This window comes from Ovis canadensis, chromosome 13 (genome assembly GCF_042477335.2).
Source record: "Ovis canadensis isolate MfBH-ARS-UI-01 breed Bighorn chromosome 13, ARS-UI_OviCan_v2, whole genome shotgun sequence".
Classification (NCBI taxonomy): Eukaryota; Metazoa; Chordata; class Mammalia; order Artiodactyla; family Bovidae; genus Ovis; species Ovis canadensis.
In genome coordinates, this window is record NC_091257.1 from 96,880,693 (window position 1) to 96,897,141 (window position 16,449).

The 16,449-nt window shown below is 50.4% G+C and overlaps 1 protein-coding gene across 8 annotated transcripts in view; it reads right to left on the minus strand.

The window, feature by feature from the left end:
- Positions 1-15,096, minus strand: part of BCAS1 (brain enriched myelin associated protein 1) — a 98,460-nt gene extending 83,364 nt beyond the window's left edge. For 5 of the 8 annotated variants that reach the window (XM_069548849.1, XM_069548843.1, XM_069548847.1 and 2 more), the window contains exons 1-3: positions 14,723-15,086; positions 3,620-3,696; positions 2,326-2,404 (exon numbers count right to left, since the gene is read on the minus strand). In XM_069548849.1, coding sequence (XP_069404950.1) covers positions 2,326-2,404; positions 3,620-3,691 — 151 coding nt within the window. In that variant the 5' untranslated portion in view covers positions 3,692-3,696; positions 14,723-15,086. Of the gene's footprint in view, positions 1-2,325; positions 2,405-3,619; positions 3,697-14,722 lie in introns of all 8 variants that reach the window. The other 3 variants (XM_069548848.1, XM_069548842.1, XM_069548845.1) reach the window with 2 other exon arrangements.
- Between the last annotated feature and the right edge of the window lie 1,353 nt (positions 15,097-16,449).

Consider the following 16,449-nt stretch of genomic DNA (forward strand, 5'->3'; position numbering starts at 1 on the left):
TGGTGCTGAGCGTAAAGAATCTGCCTGCCGAGGCAGAAGACGTGGGTGCAGTCCCCGAGTCAGGAGGATCCCCTGGAGAAGAGAGCGGCAACCAGCCCAGTGCTCTTGCCTGGGAAGTGCCATGGACAGTGGGGCCTGGGGGCTACAGTCCAGGGGGTCTCAGAAGGATTGGACACGACTGAGCGACTGAGCAGGAACAATCTAGCAGGCACACGGCTCTCCTGCGCTCTGTGAGCCGCTCTGGCAAATGACTGAACCCGAGGGGGAAGTCGTGGGAACCTCTGGTGTGTAGCCGAGCAGGACAGAAGTTGTGGGTAAGCCGGGGACTCCCCACTTGCCATCGGCGACTTCAGTGGGAGGTAGTCTTATGATACTGAGCCCATAACTGGTGGGAGCCGAAGCTAACTCTTGGTAAACGGTGTCAGAACTGAATTGAACTGTGGAACACCCAGCTGGTGTCACAGAACCCCTTGGTATGGAAAGCCCACATAACTGCTGTCAGATGTGGGGTGAGCAGCAGAGCTTAGCAGGGGAAACAGAGGGCAGTGTCTTCGCTTACATTAGGAAATTCTAAAGCTTCTGGAACCAGTGCTGTGATTCATCTCCTCACTGTTCAGGGAAGGGCACTGAAGCCCAGAAACTCACATGCAAATCACAGCAACCATAACCATCACACTATCATGGCAGCTAATACGCACAGAGCACCTACTATGCGCCACTGAGGTGTGTGCTCTTATTGCGTCTGATACTTGTGTTTAGGTACTGTTATTATCCCACTTCACTGATAAGGAGGCTGAGGTTCAGAGAGGTTAAGTAACTGGCTCAAGGTCACACAGCTGGCAGATGGCAAAACCAGCAGTCTGAATCCAGAGCTCTTACCCTCAACCATGGGGACACCCTGCCTCTTACATAATTTACTGATATTTTTCACACAGTAGAACTCAGTCAGTTTTCATTTTTGGAATTTATAGCCTTGCTGTTGTTTAGTTGCTAAGTCGCGTCTGACTCTTTGTGACCCCGTGGACTGCAGCCTACCAGCCTCCTGTCTATGGAATTTCCTGGGCAAGAATATTGGAGTGGAGTGCCATTTCCGTCTCCAGGGATCTTCCTAACCCAGGGATCAAACCTGCACCTCCGGCCTCTCCTGCACTGGCAGATTCTTTACCACTGAGTCACTGGGAAGCCCTCACAGCCTTATGCTCAGAATAAAATCAGAGAGATAAGCACGTTGCCCAGTCTCAACACCGCCCTCTGCCGCCTTCTATATTTCACTTGTTTCTTTGGAATTCCTAAGTGCTGGGTAATAAGTAAAATGCTTGATCTCCTCCAGTTCTCTCATCAATTCCATGACATAGGTATCATTATCCCCACTTTACAGATGAGAAAACTGAGGCTTAGAAAGCCATGTGACTTGCTCCAGGTCCCACATCCAGTAAGTTGCAGGGCAGGGGTTTTAAATTTGGTCTGTTGGACTCCAAAGAACCCAGCCTCCCAGTGTTTCTATTCTGTTGCTTTTCACTTATTGCTGTAAATCCTCAGACTCTTCCAGACGTCACACACAGCCCAGAGAGACGAGTGCTGTTAAGCGTTGAATTGCTGAGATGCTGGAGTCCCAACCCCCAGTTCCTACGACCTCATTTGGAAATAGGGTCTCTGCCAAGGACCAAGTCAAGATGAGGCTGGGGCTGTGCCCAGCCCCACGTGCCCGTGTCGGTACAAAAGGGAGAGGCTTGGACCCAGAGACAGATGCTCATAGAAAGAAGATGCTGGGAAAACCAAGGAGGAGCGCTGTGTCGAAGCCAAAGGTCTGAGGCCCCTGGGAGTCAAAGCAGAGGCAGGGGACAGTCCTTTTTTTCTTTTTTTTAAGACTTTTGGTTTGATGTGGACCAATTTTTTAAGTCTTTATTGAATTTGTTACAATATTGTTTCTGGTTTTTGTTTTGGGTTTTTGGTCGTGAGGCATGGGGGAGACTTCACTCCCTGACCAGGGATCGAACCTGCCACGCCTGCGTAGGAAGGCGAAGTCCTAACTGCCAGACCACCCGGGAAGTCCCCGGGGAACATATCTTTTCACACATGGATCTCTCAGAGGATCCCGACCTTGCCCACGCTCTGAATTCCACTTCCAGCCCCAGCACAGTGAGACAGTACGTTCCTGTGGCTTGAGCCGCCCATTCTGTGGCGCTGTGTTTGCAGCCCCAGGAACAACACATGTGCCTTCCACGCGGCTTCAGCCCCGGCATCTGTTTCCCCATCAGCAGGGCCAGCAGCCCTTCCCCATCCTCATCCCCATGCTCAGGACGAGCAGCCCGCCAGGACACTCACCTTCATCGTAGAGTTGAACGGTGTGGCCAGATATGATGGCCGGCAGGCCGTTTTGACCACACGCATCCCCAGATGTGACCTGGAACAGAATGTGTGGGACTATTAGCCAAGTCTTGGATGAGGAAAATCAGAAAAACTCAGGACAGAAACTCAAGGCCGCAAGGGCGCCTCACAAATTAAAGTATCCACTTCTAGAAACCACCCCGCTTTCTATGACGCCTCAGAGAAACTAATACCCTGATCTAAAGGACTGGATTCCCAGGTTGACAAGAGCTTTGCACGGTCTATGCCTGCTCTCAGCAAGCCCCGTGAGCCTGGGCAGGACAGACCCCTCCGTACAGATGGGACTCCCGGGCAAAGGGGGGCGCTGGTGTGATCAGTGAGGAGACAAGAGCATGACAGGCTGGGAGGTTAGCCACACCCCAGGGTCCCGCACACAAGCACAGCCTCCAGGCCACACTCTCCTCAGATTCAGGAAGCCGCCCGTTGCTGTTTTTCTGCTCCACCCCCACCCTCTTCATGGGGCTGTTGCAACCCCTTTCCAACTTTAGGTCACTGCTGGATGATTATTTTTTCTTCTGTTATTTATTGCTGACATTTAAAAAGGTTACACAAATATACACATATAGGTATACTCACATGGAAAGAAAAAAGGATTGCAAAGAGAGTATTTGCTACCCAATGTCATTTTCGTAACAAATGATCCCGCTCATAATTGGCATTAACTGAATATTGATTATATGCTAAGTACTCTGCATATCTTATTTTGTTACCATTATTAGTAGTGTAATATATGTTAATAAGTGCAGAGAGAAAAAAAAAGCTAAAAGACTACGCATCTTTTGGAAGACTTGACTTTATATTTTGGTAGTAGTTTTGTTTAAAAGAAGCTTGTGTTTGGAAGTTTCCTGGACACCGGAGTTGTGACAACCAAGAACCGTCTCCAGACACTGCCGGTGGCGAGGCAGAACCACCCCCAGTTGAGAACCACCGGTCCAGACCCACCTGCACCTGTGCACCGATGGATGGGAATCAGTCACCATGGAGACTCAGGTTCCATGGGCCCCCTTCCCTGCGATTTCTGGTTCCCTGGGCCTTGAGTGAGGCCCCTAGGAGCCTGCACTTTTAACAGCTCCTCGATGGGTTCCGGAGGTTTGCGTCCCACTGAGCAACCCCCGGCAGCAGCGACCGCCGCACCGCTGACGCCCACGAGCCTCGGGCAGGCCCCTCCCTCTGCCGTCACCCCGACCCTCCCGACCAATAGCTGATGACGCAGAGGCCGTAACGACACCACCTTGTGCGTGTCTGCTTCCGGGTCATTCTCTTGGTCTTCAGCTCTTCGGGGAACACTCATTTGGTTACCCATTGTTCCTGCAACAGAGAGAAAGAGAGACTCAGCAAATTAAAACCCAAGAGGAACAGAAGTCTCACGTCTGTGTGCAAAACTAAGATGCGGAGGCCTGCCCAGTCCCTGTGGGTGTGTTATCACAAGCCCGGGGAGACCAATTGTTCATGTCTGTTTTGAGGAATGAGGGAAGATTTGGGGCTCATGAATTCAACACAATTAAAGTTAAATGCAGGAGCTTCCCTGGGGGCCCAGCGATTAGAACTCCACGCTTGAGCTGCACGGAGCACGGGTTCCATCTCTGGTGGGGGAACTAAGATCTCACAAGCTGTGTCGTGTGGCCAAAAAAAGTGTAATAAAGAGTTTGGTGGTTTAGTCGCTAAGTCGGCCCGACTCTTGTGACCTCACAGACTGTAGCCCGCCAAGCTCCTCTGTGCACGGGATTCTCCAGACAGGAATACTGGAGTGGGTTGCCGTTTCCTTCTCCAGAATAGTTTGGAACCTAAACAAGAGTGGGTGTATGCGTATGTATAACTGATTCACTGCTGTACCGCAGGAGGCCACACAGCATTGCGAACCAGCTATACGCCCATAAATGCTCTCAAGTTGTATTTGTCTTTGGCTGTGCTGGGTCTCCATTGCCGCGCGGGTCTTTTCTCTAGCTGTGGCTTCTCCCTGCAGAGACCTCTCGTTGGCAAAGCGTGGGCTTTGGGGCATGCAGGCTTCGGCAGCTATCGCTTGTGGGCTGGGTACTTTCAGCTCCCTGTCTCTGGGCCCAGGCTCAGTAATTGTGGCACACAGACTCAGTTGCTCTGGAGTGTGTGGGATCTTCCTGGACCAGCGATGGAACTTGTGTTTCCTGCATTAGCAGGCGGGTTCTTTACCACTGAGCCGCTAGGGAAGATCCCTAAAATTTCTTTAAAACGCAGTCCCAGTTTTCAACTGTGTTTCATTTCTGGGGGATTATTATCATCATGAAAGGCATATTCCACGTAGATACCATTTTCTTCCTTCTTAGCCAGTCACAGCTATTAGATCAAGGAGATTTTAGAATGGGGACAGTTAAAATGATACTTCTAATTTTTAATATTCTCTGATCCTCAAACTAAATTAAGTCCTCTGTTAAAACCCCTTGTAGCACAGGCATTTTCCCATAGCACTTAGCACTACATGTTACATATGTATCTATCATATATAATAGATATCTATACTTATATATACCTATTTGGCTATATTTTCATTCATTTAGTGGTTCACCAAATATACGCGGAGCACCAGCTTGCACCGTATGCTGAAGCAGGCACCAGGGTTGCAGCTGTGAGTTAAACAGATGAGCCCCTTTGACTTCATGGAGTTGAAATATGTTGAGTGGACAGTCAGTAACAGACAGTAAATCCACACATCAGGCCACATCTGATAGCTGAAGGCAGCACGTGCAGTGGTGGTGAGCACAGGGCAGGAACAGGACAAGCTGGGCTTGAACGCTCTCCCTGCCCCTCGCTGCTGTGTGTCCTTGGATGAGTTAATTAGCTTCTCTGTGCCTCACAGGGCTGCTACAAGTATACGATTTAATGCTTGTAAGGTGGTTAGAACAATGCATGGCTCTTTATAAGCAATATAGAAGTGTTTGCTAACCCAAACACATACGGTTCAATGCTATGAACAAGAAGGTAATAGGTAACATATCTATTATTATATATGAACATTAACGGGGGCACAGAAGAGGGCAGGAAGCGGCAACACTGGGTAGGATGGTTCTGGAATGAAGCACAGCTGATCCAGACTTAACCTGGAGGGCAATACAGAATTTAGCTTCCATCTCCCTTCCCAATTAGCTGTAAGCACCGTGAGGGCAGGGACTGTCTCTCTTGACCCACAATTATAGCTCAGCACGGCGTCTGCACTGATCAGGTGTCAAATTATAACTTATTAGTTGGGCGGAGGGAATAATTATTAATAACAATCCCTCACCCCCGCAGCACTGAACTAGGCACTAACCCACGTTATCCCTAGACCCTTCAAGAGCCTCGTGACAACACTAATGACGATAGTTCACAACTGTTCACACGTCCTCAGCCCCAAGTGCTGCTTTCCCAGAGCGTGTTCTGTGCCATCTCACGTGGCCCTGCATGCCCGCGTGAAACAGGTGTTCCCGTCATGTCCCTCTAGCGGAGACAAAGCTGAGTCACAAGGAGGTAAAACCACCTTCCAAAGGTCAGCTGGTTAAAGGCCACAGAGGGAGATTCCCGCACAGGCTGCCTCTGCTCCAGCCTCTGGGATGTTCCCCGCAGAACTCCCTTCCCCTGGAAAGGAAAGAATTGAGTCTCCCGAACGCGCCCAGGACACACATCCAGAGAAGGGCCGCGTGAGGTCTTGGCCCAGAGGACGTCTGCTTCCGGAGGTGCGGCTCCTTCAGTCCCGCTAGGCTGCCTGACTAGTGAAAAGCTGCCTTTTCACGCACACAGTGATTCCAAGGTAGCCCTTTTCCAAAGACCTGGCTGCCGACTCATCAGCCTGCTGGCTTTTGGAATAGCAGCCAAGGATTTTAATTCCTGGCCAAACGCAGCCAGTGCATCTCCAAGGATATCCATGGGAGGAGACCTGGGTAATCAAAAATTTGGGAGGCCACAACAGGGCTTTCTTGGGGGAACTCGGTAGATATCAGAATTGGGATTTTATGTATTAGCAATGGGTCATTACAACAGGTAATAAAGCTGGGCAGTGCTAAAACATACAGGGCCCCAGCTATGTTGCAATGTTTTCTATTTATAAAATCCGAGATATCCGTGCTCCCAGTAGGCCATTGCTTCACCTATAAATGGGACACTATGAAAATAATATTTGTGGGGCCCTAAATGGGAAACCTTAAAGATGGGTTAGCTTTGGTCGGAAACTAAGTTTGAGCCTGGCAGAAGAGATAGGGGCGTGGTCTATGTTACAGTTTTTGATTGGCTCTCTTGATTTCCGTGCAGTGGACAGCGCATTGATCACCATAGACTCCTGTCCTAATGAAGGCACATGACAATTTGACCTTTAACGTGATTGGTGCAACTATGGCACATGATGATTTGACCTTTAACGTGATTGGTGCAACTATGGCACATGACAATTTGACCTTTAACGTGATTGGTGCAACTATAGAAAGTCCCTTGAACCACCCCCCCCCCAATATTGAATATTCAAGGCCAGGGTCAGCAAATGACAGCTAGGGAACAAACCCAGTCCACAGCCTGTGTTAGGCTGGCCTGTGTGCTAACGGACTTTACACTTATAAAGGGTTGGGGAAAAAAATCAGAAGAATTATAGAGTGTGACACATGAGAATTATATGAAATTCAAATTGTGGTATCCATAAATAAAATTCTTTTGGCAGACAGCCATGCCCATTCGTTTATCTGTAGTGTACCTACAGCTGCTCTCATGTGCTGAGGCAGAGTCGGGGAGCATCAACAGAGACCAGATGGCCTGCAAAGCCTAAGATATTTACTGTCTGGCCTTTTCGAGAAAGTTTATAGGTTTTGCTCAACATCAGCCTCAGTAACATATACTCATTTTGCAAATAATGAGATTGAAGCAGCTGAGAAATTAAGTGTTGCCCAAATTAAGACTGACCAGGAACTGAACCCGCTGTGTATAAAAATAATGACAACGCTAACGACCTTAGTAACGAGGAGACAGTAATAGTAGCGGCTTCTCTGGTGGCTCAGTGGTAAAGAACCCACCTGCTGGTGCAGAAGACTCGGATCTGATCCCTGGTCCAGGGAGCTCCCACGTGCCTTGGAGCAGCTAAGCCCGTGCGCCACAGCTGCTGCGGCGTGGGCTTCAGAGCCGGGTGCAGGAACTCCTGGGCCCACGAGCTGCTGCCACTGGAGCCCTCAGCCCGAGCGCCCATGCGAGGCAACACGGAGAGCCTCCCCAGCGAGAAGCGCCTGCGCCGCGTCTGGAGAGCAGGCCCTCCGGCAACCTGAGAAAAGCTTCGCACAGCAAGAGACACCTGGCACAGCTTCAGTAAATAACTACGTTTGAACGATAGTAATATTAATAAAAATAACGTTGTAGTTTAGTTGCTAAATCACGTGTTAGTCGCTAACTCATGTCTGACTCTTTGTAACCGCATGGGCTGTAGCCCGCCAGGCTCCTCTGTCCATGGGATTCTCCAGGCAAGAACACTGCAGTGGGTAGCCATGCCCTTCTCCAGGGGACCTTCCCGACCCAGAGAGCGAACCTGTGTCTTTTGCTTTGGCAGGCAGATCCTTTACTGCTGAGCCACCAGGGATGCCTCGATATAATCATAACAACAAATTTGGCGAGTGCTCATCACCTGCTGGGAAACTGTCCTGAGAGCTCCGCGTGCTGTAAATGAATTTACCCCTTACGACAAATCCGCAAGGCAGAGGTATCACCGTTCCAATTTTATAGATGAGAAAACTGAAATGCGTAGGTTAAACGCCTCAACCAAGGCCACTTGCAAAAATGGACACACAGTAGGTGACGTCTCCATCTAAATCTAGCTTTTTACAACATTAAAAATAATTTACCAATGGCTTACAAACTTTCAAAGCTCCTATTATTCAATTCACACTTAATCCAATTTGGGCGGTAACGTCAATTAAAGTGTTTGAGGTTATGAAAATTCTTTGCCCTGAGAGAGCTGTGGTGTGTGCAGACAGGATAGAAACATTGAACCCGCAGGAGCCTGGGTTCCGTATCCCGGCCATCGCAGGTTTTAAGGCGCCTCTCCGGCAGTGTCGAGGCCAAATGGCCTGAAAGAAGGAAAATCCATTTGCACGTCTTTTGCAGGGACAACTTGGACTCAGATAACATTGGTTTCCGCCAGCAGTTACAGCATATGTGTTGTGAAATTGCTTCTGCCTTTCAAATTTTGCAAAGGGGCCAGATTTCCATGCGACGAAAACAAACGGTTACTGCCACCTATCGGTCAAAGTCAGTATTGGCCGAAACAAACGTATTGGGACTCTGCGACCCCGTGGACTGCAGCCCACCAGTAAGGTCAACACGTCTGGGGACGTCAAAGGAAAGGCTTTCACGTTTACAATTACACCTTTTGTTAAAGGTTTGCATGAGCGTGGCAAGTCCTTTTCTGCCCCAAAGATGTTGCTGCTGTCTTTAGTCGCTCAGCCATGTCCGACTCTTTGTGACCCCGTGGACTGTAGCCCACCAGGCTCCTCTGTCCGTGGGATTCTCCAGGCAAGATACTGGAGTGGGCTGCCATGCCCTCCTCCAGGGGATCTTCCCGACCCAGGGATCGAACCTGCGTCTCCCACACTACAGGCAGGTTCTATACCATCTGAGCCACCAGGGACGCCCGCCCCAAAGATGGTGCAACTGATAAGGAAGTAATGTTGATCACAGCTGACTGGGGGCGCGCCAGTGCTGAGACCTCTAGAGAGCAGTGCCGTCGAATAAGGGTGTGGGCCCTGGGGGCTAAACACCCAGGTGCGAGTCCCCACTCAGCCACCTACTGAATGAGTGACACCGGGCAAGTTACCGAGCCTCACGGGGCCTCAGCTTCCTCTTCTGTAAAATGGGGATAATAAGGGCACACACTCCAGAGGTTGCTGTGAGAGTTCAAGGCACTAATACATAGAAGGTACATACATACAGGGAGTGGCACATGGTGAAGGGGTGCCCTGAAGGTGTCCTCCGTGATTAGAAGTATCACCATGATCATCACTGATACTTTCAGAGATGTCTGATACAAGCAGCTAAGGAACTTGGCGGCGCTTCTGATTTCCGTGATCACTTCACACAGTCGGACCGGGATCCTGGATTTGTATTTTCAGCAAGTGCACACAGGTATGGGGGCTGTGATGGAGAGCAACCCCCAGGATGTCCTGGGGATGAGGACATTCTGGGGAGGCGGACCTTTCCTGTTAGAGCCAGGGAAGTCCTAGGCAAGCCAGGATGAGTTGATCACCCTGAAAGCCGTATCAGGGACTCTGTGTGGCAGGAACCCTTTTTATCCCCATTTAGCAGATGGCAAAACTGAGGCTGCAGGTGGTCCAGACTGGACCATTCCTGTCTGTGATGAAGCTTCCTCCAGTCTCCAACAGAGGAGAAGAATACATCAGATGATGAGTTTTCTCCATCAAGAAAAACATATTCTTTGAAAGAGCTCGGTTTTTATTTTGGACAAAAAAAAAAAAAAATTTGAAGGTGGTATCACAACGTCCTTTCATGACCTGATGGTGTGCGTAGTTTTGTTCTTATGAATGTTCTCTTTTAATCTGACACTAAACACAAGTCTCCATATGGCAGAGAGGTTTGTTTTTGAAATTAGACTCAGGGGCCTAGCATTTGGAGGACGTGGGCTAGGCCTTTGGCTGGGGGTCATTCAGAGGAGAAAGTCTCCTTACTTTCCACTTCCCAGCTCTCTTATTGAGGCCAGTCTTCACACTGTTACACATTCCAACCCCCACGGGAGATTTCAGTCCCCGTGTCCAGGCCCCGCCAGACCCATCCCATCAGAGCCCCTGGGCGGGGCCTGGGCATCAGAATATTTCCAGGATCTCCGGGTGACTTCTATGATGGCGAGGGCTGAGAGGTGCCATCCTGGACATTTTGGGCCAGGGACTCCCCCAGGTGCTGGCTCCCCTGGTACATAGAGCCAGGGTCCGGATTCTCAGAGAGAGGAAGGGCATTGGCTTTCAACATCCACAAATCACAGCCATCTCAGCGAGTCTGAAAATGTTTGCAACCCTTTCAAAGCACTCTTTTATTTTTGGCCAAACTGTCCATGTGGCAGGCAGGGTCTCCGTTTCCTGACCAAGGATAGAACCCAGGCGGTGGCGGCGATGATGACCATCCTGACTACGAGGCCGGCGGGGGCTCCCGAGGCGGGAGTTTTTAGTGTTCCCATTTTACAGATGCATCACGTGAGTCCAGAGAGCCTGAATTCCTTGCCTAAGACCATGCTGAATTATGTTCCCCTACAAATTCACATGTAGAAACCCTAATCCAGCATGACTGTATTCAGAGACAGATCAGAGGAAGTTACAAGCGTGGGGCTCTAACCCTAAGGATTAGCAGCCTTATAAGAGAAAACACCCAAGAGCTTGCTTTCTCTCTTTACCATGTGAGGACCCCATGAGAGGTGAGAGGTGTGAAGGCTGCAAGCAAGGAAAAGAACTTCCACCAAAACCGGAATTAGTTAGGATCTTCATCTTGGATTTATTAGCCTCTAGGGTTGTGGGAAAACAAATATCTGTTGTTCAAGTCACCCAGTCTGTGGGCTGTTTGTTTTTTTTGGTTACACTGCTGGAGCTGACTGATACAGATCATCGGCTAGGAAGAGGGAGCATCAGGACGTAACCCTTAGCAGCCTGGCTCCACAGTTCGAGCTCTAAGCTTTTTCTTTCTCTTACTGTCTCCTCTACCATATAAGTTATGTTAAATTTTGTAAAGTATTTGCATGTAATGTAATACAGCATAGACTATAAAGTATTTATTGCATATCTGTTTTTGCAATGAGAAATCAAAATCATAACTAGTCAAGGAACATAGCCAGATCCAAAGTGAATGAAAAATTGAGAAGTCATCAGTAGTCTCTGGGAAGATTTAGCCCAAGGGCTTGGATGCAGTCAGACGAGAAGGTCCATTCTCACTGTTCGTGTCTCCTGTTACTGCTGTAATCACCTCAGCTCTGTTTCGACCCACAAGTGACCTGGCCATTCAGGGAAGTTCTCTGTGCGTCTCTCCTCCTTTACTCCAGGGAATGGTGTTCATCAGCCTCCTTTAATGTAATTAGTCAATGAATCAGTTTTAGAGGGTTTTAACTGAATGACTTTGACATGAAACAGTTATAAGCTTAAAGTGCAACATGTTGTACTTTGATACATTTATATAGTGTAATATGGTTGCCAATGCAGTGATATTTACCATATGATGCAACTAAATGTCTGCACTGGTTTCCTGAGCCCTCAGTCTCTATGCTGCTGCTCCTTACAAGCCCCTTCCCTTAAACACCTTTCCTCTTGTCCCCGCCCACTCCTCCCTCCGCTGACTCTTCATTGAGCTACAAGTTAACGATATGTCCTCCTTCTCCAAACAGGTCGAACACCAGATGTGGTACCAGCTGCCCTAGAGAAAGAGCGTTTCTACAGCGGCCGTGCTGGCAGTTAAATGACTGTCGGATGGAGGAGGAAGTCCTCAAAGGGCGCAATGGCGACAGAGTTAGTCACTGGGTAAACGGAAACACCTTTGATCAATGCAGTGGAATGTAGGTAAACTGGGGGCCCTTCTCACCACCCACTGAGGGCGGTGCCACCAGGAGCAGGCTGGCATGCCCGACAGAACAAGCCCTCTGCCCCCAGCTCCAAAGACAGCATCAAGGTGAGTGATGAGAACAGACGTGCCGGGCCCCGCGGTCCTGCGCCACCCGCGGTCCTGCGCCACCCGCGGTCCTGCGCCACCTGCGGTCCTGCACCGTGCTGGAACACGGGCTGCTGTGTGCAGAGAGGGCTGAAAGCCGTTCCTCTCTGGGCCCCAGCCCTGCGCCCAGTGCCCTGGTATGTGTGGGTTCAGGGCGAGGGCCTCCTTATCAAACCGCTGCTGAGTGTTTGAGCAGATCTGGGAATTGAGGTCCTGCTGTTGGAATGCTGTCTTGTGTTTGCGTCCCTTTACCCATCGCGGTTTCTAGAAGGCTCGGAGCTCAGCATCTTATCCCGAGTGTTGCCCCAAACATCTTTAGGCTAATAGTGATGGCAGGTAACATTAGCCGCAGCCTTACTAGGAGCTTGGCAGGGTCAGGAGTGGGGTGGGGCAGGAGAGGCATCAGCGCCCACAATGCAAGGAGGCGGCCCCTTCGAGGTTGGGCTGGTACGGTGGGCACCTCAGAGTGAGTGCCTCCCCACATTGCCCCTGCAAGGTGCCCAGCACTGGGCACTTGACTTCCATTGTTTCCGTTTTTTCTTACAGCAGCCTGTTATCCCCAAATTACGCAGATAAAGACACTGAGGCTTAATGATGCAAGCCCTTGACCCTGAGAACGTAAACTCCTCGGGGCAGGTACCCACCTATCCTGGTTGCACAGAGTGTGTCCTCAAGTTATATCTGCTGATTTAATGGATAAAGGAGAGTAAAGGAACCCTGATCAGATAGAAAGTTCTGGTGAGGCAGAGCTAAGGTTGATCCTGGTTCCACAGGACTAAGGCATTCAGACCCTTCAGGCTGCCCAGCCCAGCCCAGCTCCGGGCAGCAGGAGAAGCTGCTGACACGGTGACTCTCCACAAATGTTTGAGCTGCCAGCGGCTCGGGTGGGCCTGCAGGAGCGGCCCTGCCCTCCAGGGCCTTTCCCAAACCTCTCTGTGCGTCCCCGTCGCCCCCAGAAGCCAGCCAGGATGGGCTCACCCAGGCCCGGTTCTCCCCTGAAGCACGTGCCTTTCCCTACAAAGACAACCCTTCCCGAGTTTCAGAACCCTGTGGGAAAAAACAGCCACCCTGATTTGGGACCCCTTCAGTCGAAATCCATGTTTGCAGGGCCCTCCCTTGGTTTTTATTTAGGGGCAGAGCTATACGGCTTCGCAGGTGGCTCATTGGTAAAGAATCTGCTTACCAATGCAGGAGATGCAGGTTCAGTCCCTGGGTCTGAGAGATTCCCCTGGAGGAGGGAAGGGCAGCCCACTCCAGTATTCCTGCCTGGGAAGCCCCATGGACAGAGGAGCCTGGCGGGGTACAGTCCATGGGGTCACAGAGAGTCGGACAGGACTGAGTGACTGAGCGGGCACGTGCACACACGCACACACACACCGGGATCTATACACTCCAGGCCGCTAAGGCAGCTCAACTCTAGCAGGGCATGATGACAGCGGGGTCAGAGGCCTCCTGGTGCAAAATTTAATGGGGTGCCAGAAAACTCAGCCATCAAGATAAATAATATATATATATATATTTCAATAATGTATTATCTTAAAAAAACAGAATTAATGCTGGGACTGATTCTTCACAAAATGTGTGGTTACTTAGTTCATTGTGGATGTTTTCGCATTCATTGAAAATTTTAAAAATATTGCTTTAAAATATAATCTATTTCAAAGATGGAGTTCTTTGGCATCTCTTAAATCCTGCCCCCAAGGAGAGGACAGAGCCTCACTCATCTCACTGAAGTCGGCTCTGACGGGAGCCCAGTTTCACAGCTTCCCTTCCGAGAGATCCAGGAGTTGCTACCCACCCCTCCCCAGCCTCATTTTCCTGATATCACATGGAGACGACGATAACAATGAAAATAACAGCTAATGCTCATTAAGCACGTCGCTAGGTGCTCCCTGCCTTGGCCCCTCAGTCCTCGTGGATGTCACTTTGATCTCGAGACTATTAACTTGCGTATTTCACAGACGAAGACCCTGAAGCTCGGAGAGTGCAGGCACCCACCCCAGGGCGCCCCGCCAGTCGGTGGTGGGGCTGAGACTGGACCGGGCATCAGCAGGGCTCCAGACCACCTGCTCTCCCATCACCATCGCTGTTCAAGGCAGCCAACGGAGTTTCTGAGGGCAACGCAGGTTTCTGGAGTCTGCTGCTGGGATCGGAATCCTGCAGGCGCCTCCAGGGGAGGTTGTCAATGTTAAATAAGAGCCCAATTCACAAAAGTCCCTGGGGGAGTCCTTCTCCTCATCTCCTTCACCTCCTTAGGCGCTGCCCCCAGACACAGCCTCAAAGCTGGCTCTGCACTGGGGGACTCTAGTTCTGATGGTGGTCTCCCAGGCACACAGCATGCCCCTCCATCCGCTGACTCTCCCCCCAAGGTTTACACTTGAAGTGACATGCAACGGGTCCATGCAAATAGGAGTTATTTCTGCTGTTTTGAACTCAACACTGCCCACACTATCATGTAATCCTTGTATCCTTTTAGGTAGGGCTATCTTTGGGTCCATTTCGCAGATGGTGAAACTGAGGCCCTCGCAGACCCAATGCCACACAGTGACTCACTGGCAGAGCCAGGGTCAAGCTCAACCCTCTCTGGCCTCTGGCTTCTATAGTTCATCATCCGCAAAGAACAAACTCTCCGGCCTCGCTGAAAAGATCTGGAAGCAGTTACCTGCAAGCCCCCGGTGGGAGTGTCTTCTGTCCTCGGTGTCTCCTGGAGCTGCTTCTGCGTGGAGTGCTGTGCGTCCAGCTGGTGCTGCCCAGTGCCAGGCTGTCAACTGAGCCCAGCTCCTTGCCCTTTGCTTCCTCGTCCAGAGCCTGCTGGCTGAATACACAGAGCAGGGCAAACACAAGCCTGGGTGGAGCTCGCCTCTCCCGGGCCGCCCTGCAGGAGCGGCTTCACTTCCTGGCCCGGGGGCTGGCCTCGACTCTCCTGGAGAACCCGAGCCCCCGACTGCTCTTGTGCTGACGCCTCCCTGGCCCCACGAGCGTCCTGCCCTCACCGGCCGCGTCCGCTCAGGCTGACCTGGGCAGCTAGCTCCCTTCCCCAGTGACCGCAGGGCCTGGGGAAAGCCGGGAAAACACGTTCTGTGAGGTTTTGCAGTTCTGTCTGCCTTTCACCTTCATTCTTTCTGAGACACCACCGAAGGGGGAGGAAACGCCATCTCACCCCCCACAGCCTCCAGTCACGTAAACATCCCTCCCAAAGGCCTGTGGGTACTGGAAAGCGGGTAACCTAAGGGTGGTTTACTGCTCTGGAGACAGGGCCTGGCACTGGAAAGGGCATTCTTCTTTCCTGCAAGCTAGAAATTCAAGACAGGCCATTCAATGTATTTAATTCCAGCAAGGATGTTTACTACAGCATCTTAGGAAGACACATGTGATACAATAGGAGAGTGTAAACAGAGAGATAACGAGGGGCTTCATTGGCGGTCCAGCGGTTAAGACTCTGCACTTCCAAGGAAGGGGGCACAGGTTCAATCCCTGGTCCAGGAACTAAGATCCCATAGGCCACATGGCCAGAACAAAACCAGAAAGCTAAGCTGATAGTTATACAACTCTGTAAATATACCAAAAGTCACTGAATTGTGCAAGTAAAGCAAGTGAATTGTATGGTATGTAAACTGTAAGTCAATTTTTAAATTTTTAAAAAAGATAACAAAAGAAGGCATCACCGACTCAATGGACATGAGTTTGAGCAAGCTCCGGGAGTTGGTGATGGACAGGGAAGCCTGGCGTGCTTCAGTCCATGGGGTCTCAAAGAGTCAGACACGACTGAGCGACTGAGCTGAACTCAACTGAGCAAAAGAAGATAGAAAAATGAGAGTGGGGGTAAGACCACTGGCGAGTGTATGTGTGGGTTTATAAACTTGCTCAGATGTGGCTTTGAGCTTCCCAACAGCCAGTGCAAAAAGGGAAGCGTGATGAGCTATGTTATTCAGTGTTCTTGAGAAAACGTTCCAGAGAAATAAAACCAGTAATTACTCTGGCTTTGTTCATTAATATACGCATCCCAGCACCCATCATGAATACTTGTCAAGCCCCAGCTGTCTACAGGCCTATGCTTAGAGGCCTTGCCCCGACCCTGCCCAGGCCCACTATAATTAAACACGGAGTACTGCAAGGAAACAGAGTCACAGAGTGGGATCCTCATTATGAAACGAAAGCTGAGGCTGCTAGGCAGGAGAAGCAGGGGGAGCTAGAGGAGGCCCCTTCAGAAAGCCCCGTTTAAGGAACAGAGATGTTGCTGAAATAAACGCTGAACTCACAACGGGATGCTCCACAATTACCTCTATAAACCGGATTCCAGCTCCGCACTGTACCTTTAAGTCGGGAATGTAACGAGCCCGATTGCTAAGCAGCTGTCAGGCGTGCACAGCATACCAACATAGACACAAG